This window comes from Balearica regulorum, chromosome 9 (genome assembly GCF_011004875.1).
Source record: "Balearica regulorum gibbericeps isolate bBalReg1 chromosome 9, bBalReg1.pri, whole genome shotgun sequence".
Classification (NCBI taxonomy): domain Eukaryota; kingdom Metazoa; phylum Chordata; class Aves; order Gruiformes; family Gruidae; genus Balearica; species Balearica regulorum.
Window position 1 is genome coordinate 10,770,634 of NC_046192.1, and position 26,046 is coordinate 10,796,679.

General features: G+C 38.7%; 2 protein-coding genes across 4 annotated transcripts in view; one reads left to right on the forward strand and one right to left on the reverse strand.

The window, feature by feature from the left end:
- The window catches only part of COL4A4 (collagen type IV alpha 4 chain), a 75,115-nt gene extending 65,208 nt beyond the window's left edge, over positions 1–9,907 (reverse strand). Inside the window, exons 1-3 of the mRNA XM_075761046.1 lie at positions 9,809–9,907; positions 4,095–4,288; positions 1,508–1,547 (exon numbers count right to left, since the gene is read on the reverse strand). Of these exons, the coding sequence (XP_075617161.1) occupies positions 1,508–1,547; positions 4,095–4,150 (96 nt within the window). The 5' untranslated portion in view covers positions 4,151–4,288; positions 9,809–9,907. The remainder of the gene's footprint in view (positions 1–1,507; positions 1,548–4,094; positions 4,289–9,808) is intronic.
- COL4A3 (collagen type IV alpha 3 chain) overlaps positions 9,647–26,046 on the forward strand; it is a 66,539-nt gene continuing 50,139 nt past the window's right edge. The window contains exons 1-2 of one of the 3 annotated variants that reach the window (XM_075761044.1): positions 9,647–9,771; positions 23,844–23,900. In XM_075761044.1, the coding sequence (XP_075617159.1) occupies positions 23,886–23,900 (15 nt within the window). In that variant the 5' untranslated portion in view covers positions 9,647–9,771; positions 23,844–23,885. Of the gene's footprint in view, positions 9,772–9,961; positions 10,201–23,843; positions 23,901–26,046 lie in introns of those variants that run through there. The other 2 variants (XM_075761042.1, XM_075761041.1) reach the window with 2 other exon arrangements.

Consider the following 26,046-nt stretch of genomic DNA (forward strand, 5'->3'; position numbering starts at 1 on the left):
CAAGCTGAAGAGCAACAAGCCCACTCAGCGATAAAGCCTTGTATTTAATTCTTGTCTGTTAAATGAAAAAAGAAGTATGTGTATGGTGTAATTATGCATTGCCAACCATTAATTTACTTATTTCTTGTATTAAAACTTTCCATCATTGTCCTCTGAACAGCAAAGAAGTGACTACTTTGTTTCATCAAATTGCAATGAGGAAAAAAAACAACCATATTCGAGGACAAACTAATACACAACAAAATGTAAATTCAGTAATTTACTGTGTGGTAAGTGAACGTGATTTTACTATTCTTTTCTATTTCCCAAAGTGTATATATACCAATTATACACACCATATACATTTACAAACTCACTTAGATGGCTAATGTCACTAGGTGACATTTTTTCAGCAAAATTGTGTAAATTATCAAAGTGGTTTCTAAAAGGATGACAAGGACTTAAAAGGTTTAAGAATAATTTAGGCCAGCAAGTAAACAGTGATAACATGAAAATATTTGCTCAGTGTGGATTTCATTTTTATCAAGGTCAACATTGTTTTTTACTGGTTTTAATAACCAACAGAACACAATAGGTTCATACTTCAGTTTTTCAAGGAGAAAACACTGACAAATGTTAGATAAGGAGGAAAAATTCTGTTCTTTCTATATCTACAATATTTTTAGAATATCTGGTACTCCCAAACCTCAGAACAAGAGGGTAGGATGGTCTCCCGCACGGACTCCTTCTCCTACACACTGGATTTCCCATGAAATTACTAATCTAATCCACACTAGTCTCTCACCTAGTTACTAAAAACTTGCCTCTACTGGAATGTCAATGGAATGCAAGTTTCTAATAACATGTAAGCTGTTACCCTTTGTTCTAATTTAACACATTTATTTAAAAAAAACCCCAAACTTCAATTTTCAACTAAAAAGGGATGACTTTAGGGAAAAAAACAAGAAAAAAGAGCTTTTAAATATTTGAAAGAAACAAAGGACGGACTTCAAAGAAGTTTTAGTGAGGGCATTGCAAACATAATTTTCATATGGAGGACAGTACAGACAGGAAAATAAAGTAGATATTGAGACTACATTATATGTGAATTTTTGGCTTCAGAGAGATGGGAATGTGCAGGGAGGCCAGTTTAAGATGTAGGCTAACATATAGAGAAGAGCTTGAACGCTAGAGTGAATATGATATATGCTATAATGTAGAGCCATTGAAGGGACTTCAGGAGGAAGGAGACAGACTCAGTGCATCAGAGAGGTTTTTTTACATGCAGCTTTCCAAAAGCATCTAAAGATGCCAAAGTTAGAATCTAGAAGAATCCAAAGCAGAAAATTACAAAATAGTTAAACTGAGCAACAGGAACAGAAAGGAAAGTGAGAACAGCAGAAATACTGAAAGAAACATCACAGTTTTCCCATAGAACTATAGGTCATTTTGGTGTATATAGTGCTATTTGTTTGAACTTTACCATCCTATCTATCACCTGTCTAAAGTAAATATCAATGTCACTTACCCCATCAATTTCTTGTGCTGAAAAAACAATCAGCAGCCACCTAATTTAAAAGGAGAAAGCTAAATTAAAACTAAACCTCCAACATCCAACCTTCACAAAAATGTAGCCTTTAAAAAGCAAAAAGTGTGTACACATGATTAAGTCCTGTTTGGGGTGATTATTTAGTAGAAGAGTATAAGGGGTATGCACCATCACAAACTGGTCAGCACATGCTCTATGTATTTGTCTTTTGGGATTTGTGAGACTGAGTAAAAACAGATAGGCATGAATAAGACTATGTAAAAGTTCTTGTAACCTATTTCCAATTTTCCAACCTTTTAACCTATTTCCAATCCCATAATTAGCAATGGCCAGAGAGAAACCATTCCAGACATATTTATGCACCTCCACAGACACTGTGGGGTGACATATGAGCGGAGATGGAGGTGATCTGCATCTGCCCCAAAATGAGTTAGCTGGTTCTGTTTTCTTTCGCTCAGAGAGCAAGCAAGAGAAGGCAGGGAGCAAAGCAGCACTCAAAATAGCCACGTGATTCCAGAGCAGCTGCTGGGGAAGCCCAGCTCCATGCCAACCATTGCTAGTGATGGATTATGAAGTTGAAATCATGTCTTTTAGGATTCCAACATGAGGAAAAAAGATAAAGTAAAACAAAATGGTAGTCAAAAATTTCTGCAACAATACAGGAAATAAGCATTATTATTAATTATTATTAATACTAATATTATTATTAATGAGAACTAAAGGTGATCACTCATTATATGATATGATAAACTAGATATGGCCATAACTTATAGACTACTGTGTATTATTCTCCAGGCTATAGTGAAACCTGTATCAAAATTACTCCAACCCTGCAAATACTTAGGCATTTAGCAAATTTCCCAAAGTCCTATTGAGATCAACCTCTATTTTTAACTTGTTATTCACATGGCCAGCTCTTTGGAGCATTAAGAACTGTTCCAGCAAACCCACGATTGCTATCCCTGATTATTAATTATTCATAGATTCTGACTGCAAATTACATAACCTGCATATGCACTGATATATACTGATAAACTCAATACTGACAAATTTAACGTATTTTAGCCATTTATTTACATTTACTCTACATACTTTTAAAACCTATGTTGCCTGCTACTTTTTTTTTCAAATACACAAATTTTACAGAAACAAAATATTTATGAAAATAATTAGTGGTAGCTGAAGACAGCAGCTCATACTGTCTCTCGCTAACTCAGAAACAAAGGACTGATTAAACAATGCAAGATGGCCAGATGATCAGCTACAGCAGTAAATGGTGGAGAACGTGCATCCCAGTAGTTCAGCCTTTAATGCATCAAATAAGTTTGTGTGGAAAGGATTTAACTTCACAGGAACACTTCAACCAGGTAGCAGACAATAGCATTGGTTTGTGCTGTGATTGTTACTGATTTAAGGCCATTTTTGCTTCTAATCTTCTGAACTTGCAGACAGTCTCTGTAAATATTTTCTCCCATATCAACATTGGCCAAGTGTTATTTTTAATTTAAGAAAATGCCAAGTAGTCATGAAGCCCTTTCACAACTGAAATGTTCTTGATGCATGGCACTGCAGTATCCCCTTTTCCAGTCATACACTGCAGACGTGTGATGGCAGATTGTTCTCTGTCATTTCAAAATCCCTGCATCCTGAAGCCAGAAAAATGTTGCCTATGTACTCAAATCAGCACTAGACTGTTAGAGGTAAGTCGTTCACAAATAATGCAGAAAAAAAGGCAAGAAGAGCTACCTTGGAGAGATGGCTGGGATAAAAGGCTGCTACATTGGGGACACCTGAATAACAAGCAGTCTGGGTTTGCACAAACCAGATAAACATGAAAAACACTGGAGAGAGTTCAGGCATATTAGCACAATGGAAGACTGCCTAGCAGTGAGGATGTCAGGTTCAAGCAAGGTACATTTGCTGGGCCAGGTTCCCAGCTAGAAAAGCATAATTTCACATTCCTAAAGAGCCTGGTGCATGAACTTTTATAAAGACCTCAAGCAAGAAGGAAAATTGGATTGATTTTTTCCTAGAAGATATTATAGAGATGGAATCACTGACCCCACACACCACTCTGAAAATCCCTGGTCACAGTGATCCTAATCTTCTCTGAAGGATCATTTTCCTCCAGAAAGAACTCCAGCCACAGCTGCTAGCAGGTATTTCCATTATAACCTCTGAAAGTTTTCTTCATGCCTTTTAATAACTCTCCCTCATCTGCAAAATTATTCTGGGATAGGCATTCAGGTTTGAGTTGGTCATTAATTGTTCTTCTCCAAAATATGTTCACTACTAGAATATAGGAATAGCTTTCCTCTTAAAACAGACTCAGAATTATAGTTCCTGTTTCCTACTATTTAAATAGTGTAGTACCTGAAATATAAATGGTATAAACTTACAGACCAACAATTAAATTAAAATACAATAAATTATCATATAGGGTTATCAAATTTATGACAGGCTAACAAATGATTTAACTGGTGATTTCTTATTATTGTGAACTTGATAGCTAAGAATAATATCTCAGTGACTCTACTTAAAAAAATTAGTGATCTGTAAAACTCACCAGGCAGCTGTGATAAGCCACTTAATCTGTTCAAACGAATCCTTTGTTAATGCCATTCACGCTGATTGATGATCTGTATATGCAGCACTTTTTTTTTTTTCTTTTTTTTTTTAAACAGCAGATCTTCTCTTTCCTTCTGTTTGTGGATGGTCTATACACACTGTTCCATACTGTTGTTGTTTTTCCCTCTGAACCTGTTTATATTAAAATATACATCTGATGTACAAACATGAATAATTACCAGATAACTAAAATATGTCTTAACCATTTACATATGTCATATTGCACAGCTTTATGTTGGCACTACATTACATTATTCCTATTCAGGCCGCATTTTATTTTATCAGCAATCCAATTTCAAGGGGACTATTTATGAAATTACAGATCAATATAAAAAGAGTACAAGATTTCAGACTAGAAAACAGATAGTCTTCACTCAGTGTTTGAAATACTGAACAAAAATCATTATTTCTTAACAAGCTATTAAGCTCACCATGTTAGCTAAAGGCATTAAAAAAAATGTGACACCTGTCTACAGTAAAGACCTAATGAACTTAAAAAAAAAATCAAGAAAATATTGGCTATACTTTCAAGACAGGGTCTTCTGCAAACTGGGCTGGACCAGTGTCTGTGTGTACATCTGAGCAAAGGAGGACTACTCTGAAAGCAGGATAAGTCATCACAGAATACCAGGTTGGAAGGGACCTCAAGGATCATTTGGTCCAAGTTTTCTTGGCAAAAGCACAGACTAGACAAGATGGCTTAGAACCCTGTCCAGCTGCATCTTAAAAGTGTCCAATGTTGAGGAATCCACCACTTCCCTGGGGAGATTATTCCAATGGCTGATTGTGAAAAATTTCCCTCTTGTGTCCAATTGGAATCTCCCCAGCAGTAACCTGTACCCATAAATGTCATATGCATTATCAGCTCAAGAGTTCTACCCATATGTATGGATAGATGACAGTCATTGAAAACGTTATCTAGATTCTTTTAGCTTTATTTTTAGACCATTTTTTCCACAGTTTTTGCCAGGATTTAGGAAGTTGGAAGCCCTATGTGCAGGACTGACCAGAGGCCTCTACACTCCCAGTCAAATTTTGCATGTATAAAATAACTACACAGTGCACCTGTGGCCTCCGACTTAGGTCCAACAGCATGTATGTAGTTTTATGTGCAAACGTGCTGCACCAACCTTTCTGTAAGCTCAAGCTTCACAAATCCAGAGAAGAGGCCAGCTCCAGTGCAAACTTTTACATCCCCCAAATAAGAAAAAAGCTGTAATCCTTTGGAGTAAGGCACGTCTGGCAAATGATTCACAGTGGTTATTTCCAACTGAGAGTTTAAGAGGCAGGGGTTTTCCTAGGACAGCACAGATTATCACAGGCTTTTATTTTTTAGTGCTGTAGTCTTCCAGATGTGGTGAGGTTAATTTTGAGGAGACTGAAAACTGACTAGAGTGAACTGAGAGGGATTTGCTTCCTTTACAGAAGTCTCCTGAGCAAGCAAAGACAATCAGTTAATGAGAAGGGAGCAAGGACATGAACCTGAACCAAACTGGCTGCTCTCTGATAGCTGTTCAACAAGCAGCTATCTTTTTGTTTTAAAACAAATGAGTGTACAGTTCCTGAAACATTACTGTCTTGCTTTCTATTATTTATATAGTGTCACATCTTTCTAACCGGAACTAATCTATAAATAATAATGACTCCTATGTGTATGCACAGTATATCCATATCCCACAGTATGATGAAGAGACTTTGTAAGCTACCGTGCACTGACTCATGAATAAATAGTGTAAGGGCAGTCAATCCATACTGCAAGATGCACACCCTACGTGTCCTGTACAGTACTCCATTGATCTGCCAAACTCTTAGTCTCTTTCTGTGCCCCAGTTCCCCATCTGTAAAAACAAAAAACACCACTCCTAACAAAAACATAATATTCCAATAATATTCCTACCTCACTGATTTTTTTACATTAATAATATAAGCAAGATTGTAAGGCAATAAAATACTTCAGGGATGGATTGCCTCAAATGGACAATCCAAGCCAGTCACAAAGTGTTAGACTTTGCAGAAATTTGTTCCTGGTGCCCACTATCCATCTCATTATTTAGTTATCCAAACAGCTTCTGAAAATGAAATAGAAATTTAAAATTGGTACATTTGCTTTCTATTAGCACACAACCTTTTATTTTCAAATTAAAATCCATTTTGATCCAACCTATTGACAAGTTTGAAATCATACTTAATGCATGAGTGGAAGACTTAAACCACTCTGCTTGCTATTTCATCATGGCTATTGAAAATCCATCATTTTCTGAATAAGCTTCCTATAGATTGATGTGTTCAGCAGCCAGTGCAATAATATAAGAACTGCAAAGTGTTATATAGATTAATATATCAAACTGATCTCATGTTTTATATTTTGTAGTAATCACAATAGTTACTTCAATAGAATTCTTACCTAATTCAAAACAAGATAAAATATCCCCAGGATAACACACTCAGTACCACCAAAGGAATAGGTTTTACACAACCATCACCAAACCTCAGCTCATAAAATTGTCAAAAGCTAGAGGGGCGAAAGCTGGCACTATAACATAATCTAGATGTTTAGTTTCTAGGCAAGGACCAAGAAGGAAGACAATCTCATCTTACGGACTCTGTAAATAAGACCACTGGACATGAGCCGTAGTTTGAGGCAAAAACAGAACTACAATTATTGAAGTATAAAAAATTAGAGCAGTCCTAACTATATTCTCATTACATCCAAATAAACCAACATCATGTATAACAAGACCATTAAAGTTGCAAAGTCAAGGATTCAGAAGTCAGAAAATAAAAATTAGGGTGCTCAATTTTAATGTAGTTCTTTTATGCATATGATTAAGATAGTTGTTTTAAGCACAAGAACATATATGCTGTTTTCCATAGGACTTCTGCCTTATTCATGATGGATATATACCATACTCTTCTCACCATTTCCTTAAGTCCTATTTTTTTCTTTTACAGTGTCCTATGAAACTTTGCACTTTATACTAAATTCATACAACTGTAATGTTTCCCACAAAAATATTCCTTATCTGTATAAAGAGAAAATACTGTTATCCATGTTTTACCATAGAAAACCGAGGAAACAAAATCAAAGCTAAGATCGTTAAATATCAATTACTGTGAAAAAACCCAAACTTTAATTTGTTGCAAAGCTTTCAATTGCTTTCTAGTATTAAGGTTGACCTCTCTGTTGTTCATGCATTGGTGGGTTTTGTTGTTTGGGTTTTTTTTGTAAAGTACCTCTATGGGCAGCTGCAGGTATACATTTTGACACAACTGATGTTAAGTGTGCCTGGCCCAATGATTTGGCAGATAAGACCATCTCTCTGAGTTTGTAGCTCTCTGAAGATATTATGGACTACAACAGTATCAGCAACACAATCTGCATCAAGGTTTCATAGACTTTCTTTGGATGGATGCCATCAATTATGGTACCAACGAATATCAGAGAACATCAGTGGCTGATCTCACCTTTGTTCCTGCTCAGTGCTACTCAGTGCTAATCTGTCCTAGAAACCCACATAAAGGCCCATGTGCTTTTATGTGACAATCTTATAATGTAACATTACTTGCTGTTTCTTAACCATAACACACACACAACTATCATCCAGTTGGGCCACACTACTTAGCAGCCAGATGCTCAAGGTCAGTGAAATAGCTGGTACTGGAATAAGACTGGGCTCAAAGAGGATTTTTTTAAAAAATTATCTTTCTGTTGCATCTCCCTTGTTGGCACTTTCCCACCTTTGCTTTGAACTTGCTGACGTATTTTTTTGAAATTTCCACACAGGGTTTTCATCAGTTGAAAACTGACTCAATACCTTTTTATTATAGCAGTATTTCATCCACTAGGTATTCTGCATATATTCAATTATTTCTCCTAACAGTGATTTACCTGCTTTCTTCTGTTTCTTCTAATATTTCTTTGGCCTAGCGTTCAAGAGCTCTCCTTTTAAATATTATCTTCTTTACTCAGTGAGAGTTATACTGTTCATTCTGCATCTGAATTTGCATAATTTCTGAGGACTCACCACTTTCTTCCACTGTAGTCTCACTTGCTCTGACTTTGATGTCTCAGAGAACCTTGCGCCTTTTGTAATCATTTTTGCATAAATGAGTCTCTGCTACTTTCTGTCTAACACCAGTTCTTCTAATGTTAACTTTCAGTGGTGGATTTAAGTAATTATAACTTATAGGTGCCAATGGCTTATAAACAACTGTAGACCCCATTTTTGTCCTTATGACAGTATTCTTGTGTAAAAAATGTAGCACTACTACAGTTGACACGTTTAGGAATCTGACAAATAAAATGCATGAATTCAGTGGCTTTATCCCTCAGATACTATTACCTCTACATGGTCACCATTAATCTGGCTTGAAAACGGGATTTTTTCCCCCTTTCTCTCTATACCTGCCAGCTCGCTCTCACTGATGCTTGAGATTTTAGAGCCAAGGTGATAACATCTATGATGATGTACAAGATCTTTGACACTGAACATATTGCTCTGCTCTTCCAGAGATGTGTTCTTGCTGCTAGTACCAAACTTTTGGGAAAGTAGGCTCTACTAACTAGCTTTCACAGTGGATTTCATAGTGGGTTGACAGTACTGTCTACTGAATGGATATCCAGCTCTACACTCACGCCTGTAAGAGAAGCTCTTTGAGAAAGCTCTGTAGTTAGTTTTATGCTCATGAAAGGCTTTAGATTTGTATCTCGTGAGTAGTCGTAAACAGATTTATATACATGTATTGTTGTATATTGTTGTTTTTTCTGTATCACTTGTAGTGCTTAATAACACCTGTAATGCAGGATTTCCTGTACAGTGTTGACGAACACTACAGATAAGGTAAGATTGCTGCGGCCAGCCTGGCCAACGTACTGTCTAAGTTTGCGCCATCTCAGAACAGCACTTTATTTGGTGAGATGTTACCTTGAATGTGCAGTACTTTTGTCAATAACATAAATGTCATAAACTTTACATATTGCTAACACCTTACAAATCACACTTCCATTCAAAAAATCTTTATATCATGCTAAGCTATGTGGAAAGCCTGGAGAGAAACATTTCTCACTGATTTACATTTATGCAGTGGGCAGCACTTTATCCCTTCTGGGACTTCTTGGTCTCAGCTGTCTCATTAACAAAACACTTGAGGGACAGCAAAGCGCTGCTGAAAGGCAAACACTCCTGTCAGTGCTCGGGAGCGCCCGGGCTGCGGCGGGACGGCGCTGAGGGCCCGGGCTGCGGCCGGCTTTCCCCGGTACCGCCTCACTCACGCGCCCAGCGCTGCCGCCTCCCATCTCGCTCCCGCCCCGGTTTAACCGACCCCTTCTCCCCGCCGGGGTGCTACAGGCGACCCGGCACCAGGAGGGCCCAGGCCATGTCCTCGCTCGGCCGGGCGGGTGCCCGTCCCCGCTGCCGCCGCGCAGCCCCGAGGCCGTTCAGGTGGCGCCCACCACCTGCGCCTTCACGGCGCTGCGGGAGGAGCGGGCGGGGGACGAAGACAGCCCGGTAACCTGGGACACCTCTAGCTGTCCCGGGACGGGGCTGGCCCCTCAGCGAGCTGCCCAGCCCCGGCAGGCGCCGAGGCCAAGCGGGACGGCCCGGGACGAGCTCCAGGTACTGTCGCCCGGGGCTGCCCCTCCGCGGTGCTCACCTCAGCTCCCAGGCGGGAAAGCCCCCAGCTCCTCGCTCACTCCATGCCCGCTGAGGACGGACGGACGGCGGCTACCGGCACTGCCCGAGGCAGGAGACAGAGGAGAGGGGAGGAGAGGGGTGGCCCCGCCGGCCCCGCCCCGCCCCGGCCAGCCCCGGCCCCTGTCCCCACCCCAGGGCGCTGGGAGCACCGAGGCGGGTGCGAAGCAGCAGCCCCTAGGCCAAAAGCCGCGGACGGGCGGGGGTCAGAGTCCGAGCGCCGTGGGCCGAGCTCCGCGGGACGCCGCGCAGACAGCGCCGAGCGCGGGGATGGCCGGCAGGGGCTGCCCCGGTCGCCTGGCCCCGCTGCTGCTGCTCGCCTTGCTCTGGCCGGGCCGCGCCGTGGCGGCTGAGGTGAGTGAGCGCGCGGCGGAGGGGCTGGGGCGGTGCGGCGGGACGGGACGGGACGGTGGTGCGGGGTCCCGCGGCGACTGCAGCGTCACCTGGGGCAGAGCGGGGCTTTGCCTCTCTGCCATTTCGGCGTTGGCAAGTTGTGGGGGGAGGAAAGGTGAATTTATTGTATTTAAAATGATGCGCCTCACCCGCGTGAGGTACATCGCACCCGGGCAAGGTGAGGTGAGGTACATCTCGCCCAGCTGTGCGGTACCGTTACCCCTGCGCCGCTGCCAGGCGGGGATAAGTAAAGGCGGGGAGGCCTCCGCACGGGGCACTGCGGCACCGCTGCTCTCAGGTGCGAAGGAGAAGCGCAGCGTGGCGGCGGCCCAGGCGGGCGAGTTGCAGGACGGCTTCCCGCACTTGTAGCTGAGGGACTCCCGTGGGGCGGCCTCAGTCCCGCCAGGAGCCTGGAAGGCGGCTGCGGAGCCCTGACCGCGGGCAGCGCTCGCTCCGCAGGAGACGGTGGATGTGGACGGCAAAGACAGAGCGTGTTGGGTGTGGATGGTTTCTGAGGTAAACACTCTCAGAGCAACACTTATCATCTGGACCACCTGTGCTTACAGTTTGTCTTTCAGGTTTAATGATGAGTATGCATCACCATTTGATCGATAAAGTCTCCTAGATCATACTGTAGTCTTTGCCGTTCCTTTCTCTTCTGTCTGGTTATAACATTTAGATTGTACATTTGCAACTGGGAGAAGAGCAGTAAGCTGTGAGGGTAAATGGGTCAGTGTAGCTCTCAACATTTCTGGCAGTTACCAAACAGAAAACTGCCAATTTCAGTAAATTTCTGATAGACAGCAAACACAGGACTGTCAGTTTCAGAAAATTTCAAGTTCTGTTGCTCCCATAATAGTCAACAGTGTTAGTTTCTCCTTGTATGTGTGAATAAAGCTCTAAGGCATCACATGAAAATCCTTCCCTGCCAATCAAAATATTTTGCAGTTCACCTTTGTAAGGAAAAAAATCTGGTCTTCTACTTTGTTGCTAAAATGGATCCACATTCTGCTGTAGTTATCTGAAGCAGACTAATTAGTAATAATGTTTCTTCTAAAATATTTCACTCATTCACCCGTTCTGAGTAAAGTGTCTGGTAACAGTGTAAGCACCTCACCAAACATTTTCTTTCATGGCACTCTAATTAACCTTGCAGTCATATTTAGTCATTTAACAAAGATCTAATTGTTTTATTGGTAATGGAATTAAAATACCTCTTAGTCCTTATGTGGAACAGAGGTACGAGATCTATTTGCGAAATGCTTATCTTCTGCAGAGTTGTTTCGGGTTCTGCCTAGATCTAATCTTTACTCTAAAGCAAGATGTGGAAAATGAACAACCTCAAGACTTGCGTCTCTCTTTTACCCTGTTTGCTGTCCTCTATTCCATTTTTCTCTTCCTCTGCTGGTACCTCCCATCCATTGCTCTTCTTGCTCCTAAGAGGTGGACAACATCGTGTATGCCTCTGGATGGCTGTTAACAGCACAGGCTGCGTACCAGGAACTCCTCCCCCCTCCCACGACACACACACTCACACTTTTTCTAAGCCTCTGTGCTGGCTGTGTTGATCTTGTCATCCTGTTTTGTGTTTTTATCTACAAAGGAAGGGAAAAGGAGGTGTATTGACAAGTAAGACCCCACATATGGCCCAGTAAAGCATTTCAACACTTTTTGGCAACCTCAGTAGGATCCCCATTTACACTTAGATCTTAAAGACAGGATTTGGGATGGTAAGAAGTGTCTTCTACAGAAATCTTGATGTTTAAGCAAAGTTTGAATGCAATGTATTGATTCAGTGGCGCTCAGAAAATTCAGCGGATCTCAAATGTCTGAGACTAAGTGAAACTAGATTTGCAACAGATAACTGAGATCAGTTTAAGATTAAAATGTCATAATTTCTATTGTATAAAAATGCTGATATTTTCAAAAGAGAGTCTAACAAAATTTTCTAGATGATGGAGGAAATAACTTTCTAAAAAGCATTTTTATCTAAACTCCTAATTAAATATTAGTGGCTAACATTACTTGACATGAAATGATTGATGAATAAATCCTTGCATCTTGGCTGGACTGTCCATTGCAAAGAAATAAGTATTGTTTGCTTTTTAAAGTCACGCTATGCTTTCAGATGAAAATAAATTGATATTTGACCAGCAAGTAATCATTTTTTTCTGTATGCATAAATTAAAAAATGTTTCAACACAGAAAAGTTTTAAGTGTATGTCTCTTAATAATGCAATAAGTAATTTATTCCCCAAGATAAGAAAGAAAATTATTAATTTGTGCCTGCTGCTGTTTATACAGCAAATTTTGGTCCTCACAACCCTTCACACAGTCCAGATTTCCCTGCCCTTAGAAGCCTGAACTTTCTGGCACCTGCAAGGGAGTATTATTATCTGCATTCTTGGCCACTGGCACTCTCTAATCACATCTTCTGAAAACTCAGCAGAAGTAGCATCTTCCCATGTCAAAGGCTTTTCAGCTTGTTTGATGTATTCCTTCACTCCAAATACCAATGTTATAATTCTTTGGATTTTTCCACTGTTGATTTAAATACTTGAAAACAATAATAAAAATTGTCAATATGTTTCCTCAGGGAACAAGATCTTTCTCATTCCTCATTTCCATGTTTTTCCTCTCAGAAAAAAATTGATTTGCTTTCTCATTGTTTCATGTTGTTTAACAGCACCTGGAACTGATACTGTACAGTTCAATTAATTCTCCTGAGAGTGTCCTGAATTTTGATACCATCCACGTACTTCTTGTATGTCTTGAAATTAAGCACTAATCTAAAAATGTTCCCTGAAATTTGCTGTTTCAAATGACACTAATGAGAAAAATACCTAGGTGAAGGTCATTAGTACTGAATCAATACTGCTTCTTAGTGGCATTGATCATTTTTATGATGGCATCATGTTAGCCTGTGTTCAGAACAGAATAAAAGAGGGTTTCTACTTGAGCAAGATTACTTGATTGCAAGTTAGCTTCACCTCAGGTTACTACCACTTTTTTTGGATTTGCATTGTAATACAATTACAATACTGTACTAGCTCACAGGATAAAGTTAAGTGCTCTGTATTCTGGATTTGCCTCAGGCATTACTGTTTATATTTTTTCAACACATGCGACTGGCAAAGGAGGGGAGATGATAAACTCAGTGACTGTAGGACTTGGTAAGATTTTTTTGCATCCTCTTTCTCACTTATGCTTATTGTCTGTGACTAGAAGCAAGTGTTTGTATTTCCCAATTAATTCCATTTTTTACAAATGTTAGAATTTTCATGCAAATACTTAAAAACTAGTGTTTTCTTCTTCATGGAATATTTTTTTCCTAATTATATGCATGCTATATTGCTGTCACAAATAGATCTTAATACATGGCTCTGGAAGGAAAAAATGCAGTGTTCCAGCTCAGCCATGACCATCTCCAAGGCTGGTAAGAATGGGATGCAGGCTGAAAAATGTTGGAGGGACAAAATGTCACAGTGAGAATGTTCCTTCTCTGCCAGCCTTTGGAAGCACCCAGGTTCTTTGTTGCATAAGGCAGCCGAGAAGGGAAGATGTGCACCTGAATATACAAAAGAGAATTTACTGAGCATGTTATAAAAACAAGTCCTTCGTGAAGTGCTCTCTTTGATTTGGTTAATATGATCCCAGCTCTGAAGCCAATGGGGATGTTCCTCTGATAATTGGGCCCAATTTATACTAGACTGTTCTGATCCTGATTGCCTCTATAATTAGTTGTAATTCAGCCATCATCTCCATAGAGAAATAGGCCAATGTCAGAGCACCGCAGAGCAATGCTTTTCCTGCTGGGCCAAGAGAGCATAAATTAGCAGGGTTGCCCTAATGTTTGTGCATCAAAATTTATGAAGTTCTGCTCTTACACCACATGGACGCTTGCTCTGATGGCCAAGAAATGTTAAGTGTGCCTATGTGCATGCTGCGTCGTACAATTGAAAGAAGGTAAACCTCCTTAGGTGATCTTAGTAAACACGTGTCAAAACCAAACTGTTAACACTTGATGTACAGCCTTTTTCTAGCAAATCTACAAGGTAAATATAAATTTCAGCAAAACTCTATAGTTCGAGTTATTTTGCTGACTGAAGAATATCATTAAAATTATCAAAGTAGACAGGCAAACACTGGTTCTTTCTTCATTGCTTTGCATTTCATATAGATATGACAGCATATTTATTTCGAGATCTGTGCTAGCAATCTCTTCTGCAATACCTAGAGCTGATTTATCATTACATGTCATTGAAACAAAATACTTTGCTATTAAGTGCAGCTAGTATGGGATGTCCGGTCATCTGTTTTACTGTCACATTCTCACCCTACCGCCTAACAAAGTAATACTAGAAGGCTCAGTATGTTGGCATGGATTACAGGAGCCTAGGAGGAAGGTGAAATACAAAAAGGCTTTTTTCTTCTTAACTGTTTACAGCCCCAGTCTCTCATGCACACACTGAAAAAGTTCCATTTTGCCACACCTGGTATATTTTTAGTTCTGTTGTTTTTTTTGTTTTTTTTTTTTTTTTAGCTTAGAAGTTTTGTGATAGGGTACAAGTCTCACAGGTTTACAGATTTTTCCGTTTGGCCTGGTTCAATGAAGGCTTTTTAACTAGGGCTTTATGCTGCATTTTTTCACAGATCATTTTGGAGGAAGCTGCAAGAAAAAGTAACCTTTCTTTTTTTTCTTTTTTCTTCTTTAATCTGTGAAATCACAGAGCCTTTCAAAAAAGGAGAAACCAAATGCGCAATAAGCTTTCTCTGAACAAGCTACTGTTGCTTTCATTGCTATTTGCACCACTTAACAGAAGATGCACACCAGGAATTTTATGAATATAAAAATATACAGGCTTGAGGAGACAACAATTATAGTGAATACCATTCCCACACTCAGCAGTCAGGAAGAAATACGAGTTGTGTGATGTAATATTAACTATATTGTGGTAGGTAAGCAAAAATTCACTAGTTAAATGGTGTGTATTCTTTGTTATTAGATGGCTCTTTTAAGATGACCCCTCTGTTAGGAAGGAAGGGCATGGATGAATAGGCTGATTAAACACCCTTAAGAGTTTGCTACACAAAACAAAATTCTGTGGCCTGAATTGCCTAATCTTTTTTGCCTTGTGGAAGGGAAGAATATTTATTTCTGTTGTGCCCATGTCTTGTTCCAGGTCAGAAGAAACCCGCACAGATGAGGTTTATGGGTCTGCCTTTGGAGATTTTACCTGTCTGAATATATTGTGAACAGTTTGGTCCAATTTCTGATAGTCCTCATCACAGTGACTTCCACCCTAGTAAGATTATTTATAGAGTAAGGTATCAGTCATTATAAATATAAGTATCAAAATTTTCTGTGTTTTAGCAGAAGAAAGCAAACTATCATTCTCTGTGTTTAAAGAGGGACTAATTCTGTATTTTCCCTTTATAGACTAAAAGCAATTAAAAAACCCCAAAACCCAGAGATTCAATTGAGGGCCTCAACTTAGAGTTTTCCAAAACTGCACACAACATGCCAGCTCTTCATACATAGATACTGAGTAATTTTAGGTAGCTTCTCCAACGCAGGCCTTAGTGGTCGTCACTGCAGAGCTCACAAACAATTTGAGTTTGTGAAAACTCAAGGTGTTGGGGATTTTTTCCTAAATTACAACATTTTACCTCTTCTATCCTAATGCAATGATGATAACATGCAGGCACAGTGAAGATTGTTAAGCCCTACCATTCACACACTCGTGAATTCTGTACTGCCAGTGAGTTGGAGAGAAGGGAGAAAGAAGCTCCATATAATTAATTGTTCTGTATCTGCTTGGACAAGAATATGGTTGGCACCATGGCAGTTGTATGTGGAACTATGAGCAAGATGGCAGAATGGTATGCTTTCATAAGAATAGTATGAACAGCTATGTTACAGTAGTTTCTTGGAACTTCCATATAGACTCATTCACAGCAGAAAAGATATGCTATACAGTAAATATACTACAAAAAAAAAAAAAAAAAAAAAGAAGAAGAATTGTGGGATGGTTTACAGGGTTTTGTTTTGGGTTTTTTTTTCCCGAAGGACATAATTTATTCCATTTAAACATAGGCAAGAGATACCAAAAATTCTATGAAAATTTTGTTTCCATCTGCTTTATACTGGTTTACTTCAGGTTTATGTTACTGGGTTTTATTGTGATAAATATGTATAGTTATAATGAGGAGATTTGGCTAACACTACAAAATTATTGTTATACAAAGTTCTTACCAAACAGGTTTTTGCTTTAAAAACTAAGAGAAGGTCTTCAAAATGGTTTCAATCTCTGAAGTGAAAAAGGGTTTTCACACACACGTTCCCTTGACATAATAAGTTGTTTAAATGTTCATCTACAGCAGCTTCTTCCATTTCTCCATACCAGTCATTCATTATGGTTTGCAAATACCATTATAAATGTATCTTTATATTACATGAAAAAACAAGTCCCTTCCAAAAGAACTCCTGACAGTTTAAAATTAAGGCTGGAAAGTAAGGAAATTCTTATCAAGTTCAGATAGACACGTTGTGTCTTCACATTGTGTGATCACAAATTGTGTATCTCTAAGACACAAAATCCTGCTTCTGTGAAATGTTATGAAGGTTTTTTCCTGTGATCATAAATACTTAGGACTTCTCTTCTGCACCTCACACTGAAAGCAGCACATAACCAGTAATACGAGGCCTATGTCACCAAGGAGGAATATTGATTCAGTAGTTACTCCCTGAGCAAGGTTCCTATTACAAGTGTTTAATGGAACTTACTCAACAACTGCACTGTCTGTAGCGTAACAGTTGTCTTCCGCTGTGTCCTTTGAGAGCCGATCTCCCTACGTTAGACATTATTGACCAAGTTCTTTGTTAAAGTTACAGGTGTATTTCTTTATAATGGAAAGTCAAAATTAAATATTTTTTGTCAGGTGCTAGGTATTAAACTGGTAGGCAAAATGCAGTGAATTCTGATAGCATTCATGGCTGTTCTCGGGAGTCTTCTAAGGTAGGAATGTCTGGCTGCCTTCCAGTTCACAAGTGACTACACAATGTTTCAGGGTTTGGGAACTGACATATTTTCCTTCATCTCATCAGCTCCTATTTCTACTCTATGTTGTCTATACTTATTGAAGGCTTAATAATTTGGTTTTGTTCTACTGGTCCAGCAATCACTAAAAAAACACAAAAGTTCTTCGTGGTCTTTGATAATTTTAATGAATTCATGTTTGATGCTTAGAATGCATGAAAAACTTTTAGTATACAGATTGTAATTGTGAGACTGGTATTTTGTTTTGATAGCAATGTTTTGGAGTGAGGGGACTTCATTCTCCAGTACCTTGTACGCTACATGGTGATTTACAGTTGTGCAACACAAGGAATATGCTGCCAGGGTCACGTATCTACTAACCATGTGTGGATAGAATTACTGACTCTGCTAGTCTAGCTAAGTATCCTAACACAGGTGCATCAGACTCAGAGAAAAGATTTTCCTTATACAGCCTTTTCCACAATGGGAACTTTTTCCTATACAACTCTGCTCTCACATCCTCTGCTTGAGCAGGTTAGGATAAATTTTCAAAACCCTATGTGTGTCCAAGCTAGAAGCATTAGCTAGCACCATAGTGTCCTTTAGAAAGTGCAGCATTTCACATCTCTGTGCAGCATACCTACCCCAACACACGTCTGCAGTGTAGATAAATGTTAAAGCAAAACTTTCCACTTACTGTAATCATAATGCTTTACACCCATTTTTATTAGATGTAATAGAAACCATAGTAGAGAACATTAGAGAAATGGACCCTTAGTGGTTTTAAGCACTGTATTAACATCAACTATTTGAGCAATATTATTCTGTGTGCTCAGTTGTGGTTTATAGACGCAGCTGGAATGTGTAAAGTGATTGCTCTGCACTAAGACAGCTCAGGAAGAATTCAGAAATCTCAGTGTGTCAGCAGCTCTTGAAAATTCATAATCAAGGCTCTTAAAGGAGCTGTCTCATTGATACATAATTTTTAATAAGTATTGGAATTTAAGAGAAATTACAGAAAACTGGAAATGAGCTGATAATTTACTTCCATGTAGAAAGGACCACTGTGATGACCTGCATATTTGTAGGGTGCTCACGATATACCTTTAATGAGCAGAAAGATGGAAAAGGAAAAAAAAAGTGGCATCACAGAAAAATAGATTTTATCCAATAAGTCTTATTCCATGTTTTGATGGAGTTCTAATTTAGTGATCTTTGAAGTTAGAAGATAAAGACCTAGTGGCAGGATAGGTGAGATGCTAATAAAAATCAGAGTTAAATGAAAAACAGGCTTGCATTTTTAAAAATGAGCCTGATCAGCCATTAGAACCACCAATGAAGGAAAGCGACAGCTTCACCATCCACTTGAGAGAAGACACCTGGGCTATTTTTACTGTCCAGAGTAATTAATGGATATCACTTGCACTGCTTTTAATTAATCTTAAAATTCCTCATGTTGCACAGTCATCTTTCATTTATGTTAACGAGGATTCACCTCTGGAATCAGTGGAGTTCACCCATGAAATTAAAGACCAATCAGGCCAAAAGTGTAAACGTAAGCCCCACTGGAACCAGATTACTATATCCCTACAGAATACATTTAATTTCATCTCAGTTTCGTCTGAATATCTTTATTACTCGTCCTCTGTGGTCTTGATGTAGTTTTCATCTGAAACATAAAGAATGTGGTGCCTGTGGCCTGCAACAACACGTTTTGCTGCCTCTCTGTCCTGGGTGCAATATTTTTAATACAAATATGTATTTTGAAATCATAGCTGACCTACTCTGATCTTCTCTGGATCTGGAAAAGCAAACAAATAGTCTTGACTGTTCTGTCATGATATATGTAATTCCAAAAAGAGATCAATGGAGAGTTATTGGCTTATCACCCTCACTGGCTCATTTCATCTGTTCCTCATCTTCCTGCCTTTAAACCATTCCCACTATGATTGCATTGCCCCACAAATGTGAGTGACAGGACTCAAAGCCTGTGTCATTGATAGAAACACCTATCATTGTTTGCTTTCTTCCTTTACATTAATGCTTTTTGACGTCCTTTGACATATTCAGGTTTGATAACATTTTCCGACATCCTTCATATAACTAGTTCTTTGGTAAAGTGCTGTGAGCTATGTATGATTTTCCCTGATACTCCAAATTAAGTTGCCATGACTGCAAGGGTAGCAATAGCAGTGCCATGCAGAATCTACATAAAGCTTTGTATAGGTGACAACATAGTCCGTATTATGTTATTTCTTCCTTTTATCTTTGTCATTTATTTGAGCGATTCAGTGAAGGAGAGAACTGGAACACATTTTAAGCAGATGCTTAAGTTAGTCTGAATTGGGAGCAGGAAGAGGTCAGAGCCCTGTAGAATCCAATCCCATAGTGTAGGAAGGGCAATTCAGTGTTATAGATAAGGCTGCACCCACTGAATGAAATATTAACCGCTGCAGAAAATATGCTTCAGCATGTACAAGTGTAATTGTTTAAAGAACATACTACTACTATCACTCAAAACACTTCTGGAAGGAGCTCCTCTGTAAATTGCTCCAGGAAAGCATTGGGGTTTTTAAATTTTGGTTCATTGGTGAATTAATTTGATTTATTATTCATATAATGATCTGACTTTATTCTTTGGCTTAGATTTTTAGATTAAAAATCTAGTGCCATCTACCATATCTAAATATTTGAAATAAACATAGATGATTAATTATTACAAAAATCACAAAACTGAAAAACACACAGTAAACCTGTGGCTTTGCTAATGCATTTACTTATGTAGATGTTATCGTGAGGATTTTGAATAACCCATTAATAACTAATGTTCAATTTCCTTATCTTATAACCTGGCAATATACTATTGTTTTGTTATGATCCTTTGATAAAGGAGCTGCAGGCATCTTGCAAGGATGTGGAAACATCCAGTAGTGTGAGCAATGATTTTTTGGTTCAAAGCTCCTTTACAGAAGGCATAATCTAATCTTATGTAAAAATCATATGCCAAAACATTTAGTATTATCCAGCTAACTGACTGTGTAATGTAAAATCATCTTTGGTCTTTTCAGTTTAGTTTAAAGTGATATGTGTACACAAAAAGACCTAAATTGATCTGAAAGCTTACTAATGGCAAATTAAACACATTCTAAGCATTCTGACTTCTTGAAGAGCAAAGGCGCTTTTTCTTTAAATAGTTTAATAACCTTGATTAGTTGTGTAGCATCATAAGTTTCTACATGTTCATGCATTTAACTTCACATTGGATTATCTTTGATTGTAAGTTAAAAGAAAAAGTTTATTCTGTATCTGTACATACCAAGTCTTCTGCAGATTATACCTATTATAGAATAGTCATTCCATTTGGTGATTGCTTGATGTGTCCTGAAAACTGTGCTTTGCGTACAAATACTGTAAAGAATCTGCTTCCAGCTTTACTTTCCCAAGTAGAAATAATGTGCAACTCCATGAAGGTCTGTAGATTTACGATGGTAAACAACTGGTACTAGGAAGATTAGAAGCCAAGTGTGGCTGTTTGTCAGGAAAGCTCTCTATGGTCAGGCAGGATATGTTCCCAGTTACACTGAAGAAATCCAGAGAATTTGGAATACTGTAAGCATTTTTTCCTCAGTAAACAGCGCCTTTCCTGGACTCAGACATGTGTCTACTAAATCTGTAAGCTAAATCTCTGCTTCAGCAGTTGAGATTGCTGAGTAAATGGGTCTCACAGGTCTTGTACTTCATTTATAATTTTAATTTGCAAGCCTTGAGAATGTGGTAGCTTGAGTCACTTGCCAGCCCTGTACAACAGTAAAATGCAGTGCCTGCAATTTAAGACTGCTTTTATTGTGTCCTAGTTTACATGTTTCCTTGGGATGCTGATCATTGAACAGTTACCATTTTTATATGGCTTAGCGGGCATGTACTGATAACCTGTGTCACCTATTTTGAAGAGAATAATTTGGGATGGAAGGTACTGTTATTGAATAGGGATCAAGAAAAATTGGTTGTCTTACTGAGTGTTCCAAATTTATTTTGAGATGTATGTCACTTTAGCCTCTGGTATTTATGCTTAATGGATTAAGATATCTGTCATATAACTTGGTGAACTTAGATTAACCAGTTTCAATCTCATAGACCTCATCAAAAAGAAATCAGGGTACTGTTTGCTGTTAATTCAACACTAGTGTTTATTGTGTCTCTGGTGATATAATCATATTGGTTAAAATAATAGTAAAGGCAGCATAGTCACATAGTTTCTGTCTTACACAACACCTTTGTTTTCCAAATTTCTGATGCAGTACCACTTGAATTCTAGCTGTCAGATCAGGGGAAGAAAGAGTGTTCTTTAAATATGCCAAAGACTTAAGTATTTCATGTTTGCAACTCTTCGAAAATCTAGCTTGAAACATCAAGTAATCACCTATTAATCTGTCTACAGAACACAGGCAGACGCAGCCATTGGGGCATTTTCATGGCTGACTGATTTTAACTTCTGTTTTATTTTGTAAAAGAATGTTTAAATAGCTGTTCACTTGAGGAATACCCCTTGCATCTATTTATAAAGTAATAGATGGCATCATCTCACCTAACTTCAGCTACCTAAAAGACAGGCAGCTACTGTCAGTAATTGTCTAGTCCACAGAGAACCGCAAGTACTTGCAGCATCTTTCCTCCATCCTAAAAGAGGCACTTAAAGAGATTGGATGAGCAGTTCCAAACTGGTTGTCAAGTTTCCTTGTGTAGTCAATGGGAAGAGACAAACACCATGAACTGCGTAAGAAATGAAGGCAGCTAGCTGATACCACATACCTCAGTTTTGGATGATAAAGATAGAACTTGATCCTAGCTTGTGGGAAGAAAAGATACTTTTCTATCCTGTAAAATGTTTTACCTGAACAGATTGCTACAGGAAAATTTAAATTTAATGAGAGTCTGACATCATTTTTAAATGTAATGGATAACATTTTTTCCTCTGTCTTTTGTTTTCTGTTTTTTTGAGAACACCACTGGAAAAGTTATAAATTTGAAACAGTGCTGCTGTTGTATTATGACCAGCTGTAGGGGTTAATTAATTCTGTCTTCAAGATCTAAATAGAAACTTCACATCATACCATCTTAAAGGCTTTAATCTTGTAAGAAAAAGTACAGTTCTTCCTTCTTTTCTGAATTTTAGAAAAATATCTTCATAACCAATGTCATATTTGTCCCTTATTGTCTGTAACTATACCATAGTATAAGTTATTGTGATAAACATATATAGTAAAGTGGGAGGATAAACTGAAAAATAACTCTTTCTAGAGCAGTACAATTGAAAAAGTCATTCAGCAAGAGCCTCAAAAACAAAGGGAAGAACTTCAGTGTACAAAGAAGGGCAATAAATGCAGTTTACCCTGCATCTGTATGAAATACATGGCCTTAATAACCTCAACAATATTTTAGTATGTATAATATTTATGTTAACAAAGGATTATTTTTTTTCTCCTCCACTCCACTGAAACAGGGTATGTCTACATGAGTGTAGAAAAGTCCTTTGCAGAGTTATCCCAGCCAGACTGGGCTAGCTCAGGTACTGAGTCCATAACAGCTGTATCAGGAACAGGGCACAGAAGAGTTAAGTGTTCTCATGTTCACCCAGGATCTCAAATGTGCTTTGCAGCTCTGCTGAGCTCCCTGCTATGACTACCTAGTACATGAGCTAGCTAATTTAGTCATACTGTATATCCAGTTACATACTGACTATCTTTGTTTGGGGTTTTTGTTTGTTTGTTTCACTTAAGTCTGAACAGTAAAAACCTGACTATCTCTTCATACTTGTTTAATCATTGAATTTTCCTAAATTGTTGCTCCCTGATAGCCATGCCACACTCTGGCAGTAGAGGTCACAGACTCAAAGAGAGGTTTGAATGCTACAGTGCAGCACTCAGCCCTCCAAGGAGGGCTTTGAACTCCAGACTCACCAGAGGACACAGACAAGCTGGTAGCAGCTACAGCCCCAGGACTTGGTGCGGGAGTGGGGACATCCCTGTGTGAGGGCACTCACTGTCACACAGCTTGGCTCAGGAAACCTGCAGAATTAAGAAACAGCAAGGTTGAGAATCCTTTGAAATTGTATTAGGTACCATGAGCCAGGGTCAGGAGGTGAATGCAGCTACAAAAAGTCAGAAAATTGTTGGTTAATAGATTAAAATAGAAATAATATAATCTAAAACAATATCAGTATGTGTATTTGGTGATTCTTTAAAAAACTTACTATAGAAACAATGTTTAGTCCTGTGAGCCCAAACTCTTGAATTTTACACTGCATACTGAAGATAGAGCCTTGGTGGTGTGAAGCACAGCTTCTTGGCCTTTACCCCAACTGAAAAATTAAACTACTGTCAAAAGACAGTACAGAGGAATAATGAGCTCTTTTCCACTGTTGAGAATTGCCACTTTTCACAAGCATTTATTTTTAAGTTGTGGAATAATTACCTTGCTAAAGCCACTGAGATCTCCTTTGCCCCTCATCAAACAACAGAATAAGAAAAATAATTGTATTATAAAGCTTGTCTTTTTGTTTTTCAGAGCTGCGTATGCAAAGGTAAAAGTCCCTGCTTTTGCGATAGCATGAAAGGAAATAAGGTAAGAACAAACACATTTTTCCTTTTTTAAGATTAGCTTATGTTTGGAAATTGTTAATACATTAGTTGAGTTGATATAGTGAGTGAATTTATTGTGTGAGGGTATTCTGTCAACAGTCTACAAAGAATTGTGAAAGGAATACGTTACCTTAAAAAAAATCTTTTAAAATAACTCTGGACACACTGTTTGAGAAGGCTTTTAAATGTTTAATTTTTTTTTAAATCCATTAGTTTGTTTACAGCATTGTGTGATGTTTGAATACCAGCACAAGAACAACTGTCAGAAGCACTAGGTCTCTTTCACAAACTCCTAAGAAATGCTCACAGATAGCATTACCCTGGCAGCAGCTCTCCTGTTACAAATTTCGTGAGAGTGTCATGTTCAGTGCTTCCCGCTTTCCAGCTTTGGACCTTGCCCATCTGAACCCCTTTTCCGGTTCCTGAAGGAAAGCTACATGCACTGGTATCAAACAGATAAATCTCCTGCAGACTAACACAGGGGATGAGTTTCTGGATTCTAATCACAAACACCTTGCCAGCATCAAATCCATCAAACGTAACAGAGCTGCAGCTCTGTCTGTTGCCAACAGTAGCTTGGCAGAGGCCTGGAGTGGCTTTTAGACAAACCTGAATTACACAAATGCCAAAAATTCTTTCAGACTCCTGCTTGTAGTTGGAAAAACAACGGATTCACAAATGAAAGGGGTATTATTAAAGAAGTCATGGTTGTAATTCAGGCTAACTGTGGACACAGTGATTGCCATACTAAATCTTATCGGTAGGTTCCAGATGTCTATAGAGACTTAGGGTTGTGATTAGTCTCACTGATCAACACATCTGGCTGGTAAATAATTACTCACAACTTCCCTCCTGTACTTTTATTACCAAGAAAAAATATCATATTGCACCACAGTAAACACTGCTGGTCTTGCTTTTAGGAAGCTTCATTTCCGTGGTGGAGAAAAGTTCTCTCAAAGTAAAGATGTTCAGTATTAAATCATATTTTCATGAGTGGGAAAGAAGAATAGTCATATCTTTAGTAAAATCTCAGTGCTTATTTTTCATGTTCATATCTTTAGTAAAATCTCAGTGCTTATTTTTCATGTTCTTAGTTGGTCTAACCTGACTTTATCCTAACCAGTAAAATCAAGACCAATTGAAAAATTAGAAAAAAATAAGCTGCCCACTAAGAGAGAAATACTAGTAAGAATGAACACCCACAACTGAGCAATAAGTAGGTAAGAGTTAATAATTGTTTACACTGAGTAAATTTTTCAGGCAGCTTTGGAAAGTCAGGACAGTTACATTAATCAATATGTTGTGATAACTCTTCAATGTTAAGAAATTCCCCAACTTGAGAATCCTCCGATCTTGTTGAGCTGTCATGAAGAAAATGTGGATAAAACTGCCTGGAGGGGAGTGAAGCTGTCAGGAAAGCGCAGTGCTGCTCTGTATCTGGGGGGCACCCCATGGCTTGCTTCAGTGAGGCGGTAGCAAGCTCGGTGGAGGAAGATCAAGGTCTTCGTTCGTTTTTCTGTGAGTTAGTACCACACCCCCTCCAGTGGCACATCTTGGTATAGCATGATCCTTTTTTGTCTTTCTTGGTACGCTGGTGGATGCAATAAACGGTTTGTTATAAAAAGCTATACCGGTTTATGATACAGATCTCACAAAGACTTCATAATGCAATTCTTATTTTGAATTTTGTCAAAGTATTCTGGGATTATATTCTATCTTTACATTTTTTTATTTTTTTTTTAAATTCAGAAGCTATTTAAAATCTGGTTTGTGGGATTTTGAGGGGTGAGAATTGGTGGAAGGACAAGCCAAGGTGTTTTGACTTCCAAGAGACTTTTTTGGATCCTATCTTGTACATTAAATAATAAAATACTGGAACTTCTGCACAGCAAAATTGCAAGTGCTTTTTTGTATAACTCTTCCCTGATAAAGCAATAGGAAAATTGACTGAGAGAGTTGATAACCCCATCCTCTCTCTCCCATGTCATGCTGTGATGTAAAAGGTCTTGAATAGGCAGCTCTTTGCTATTGTAAAATTGAGCACGCTAAATTGCTGCTATCGAAAGAGCTGAAACACATTTCCTGTGAGTTTCCAGGCTTCAAGCACTTTATTTTAATCAAGATAAGAC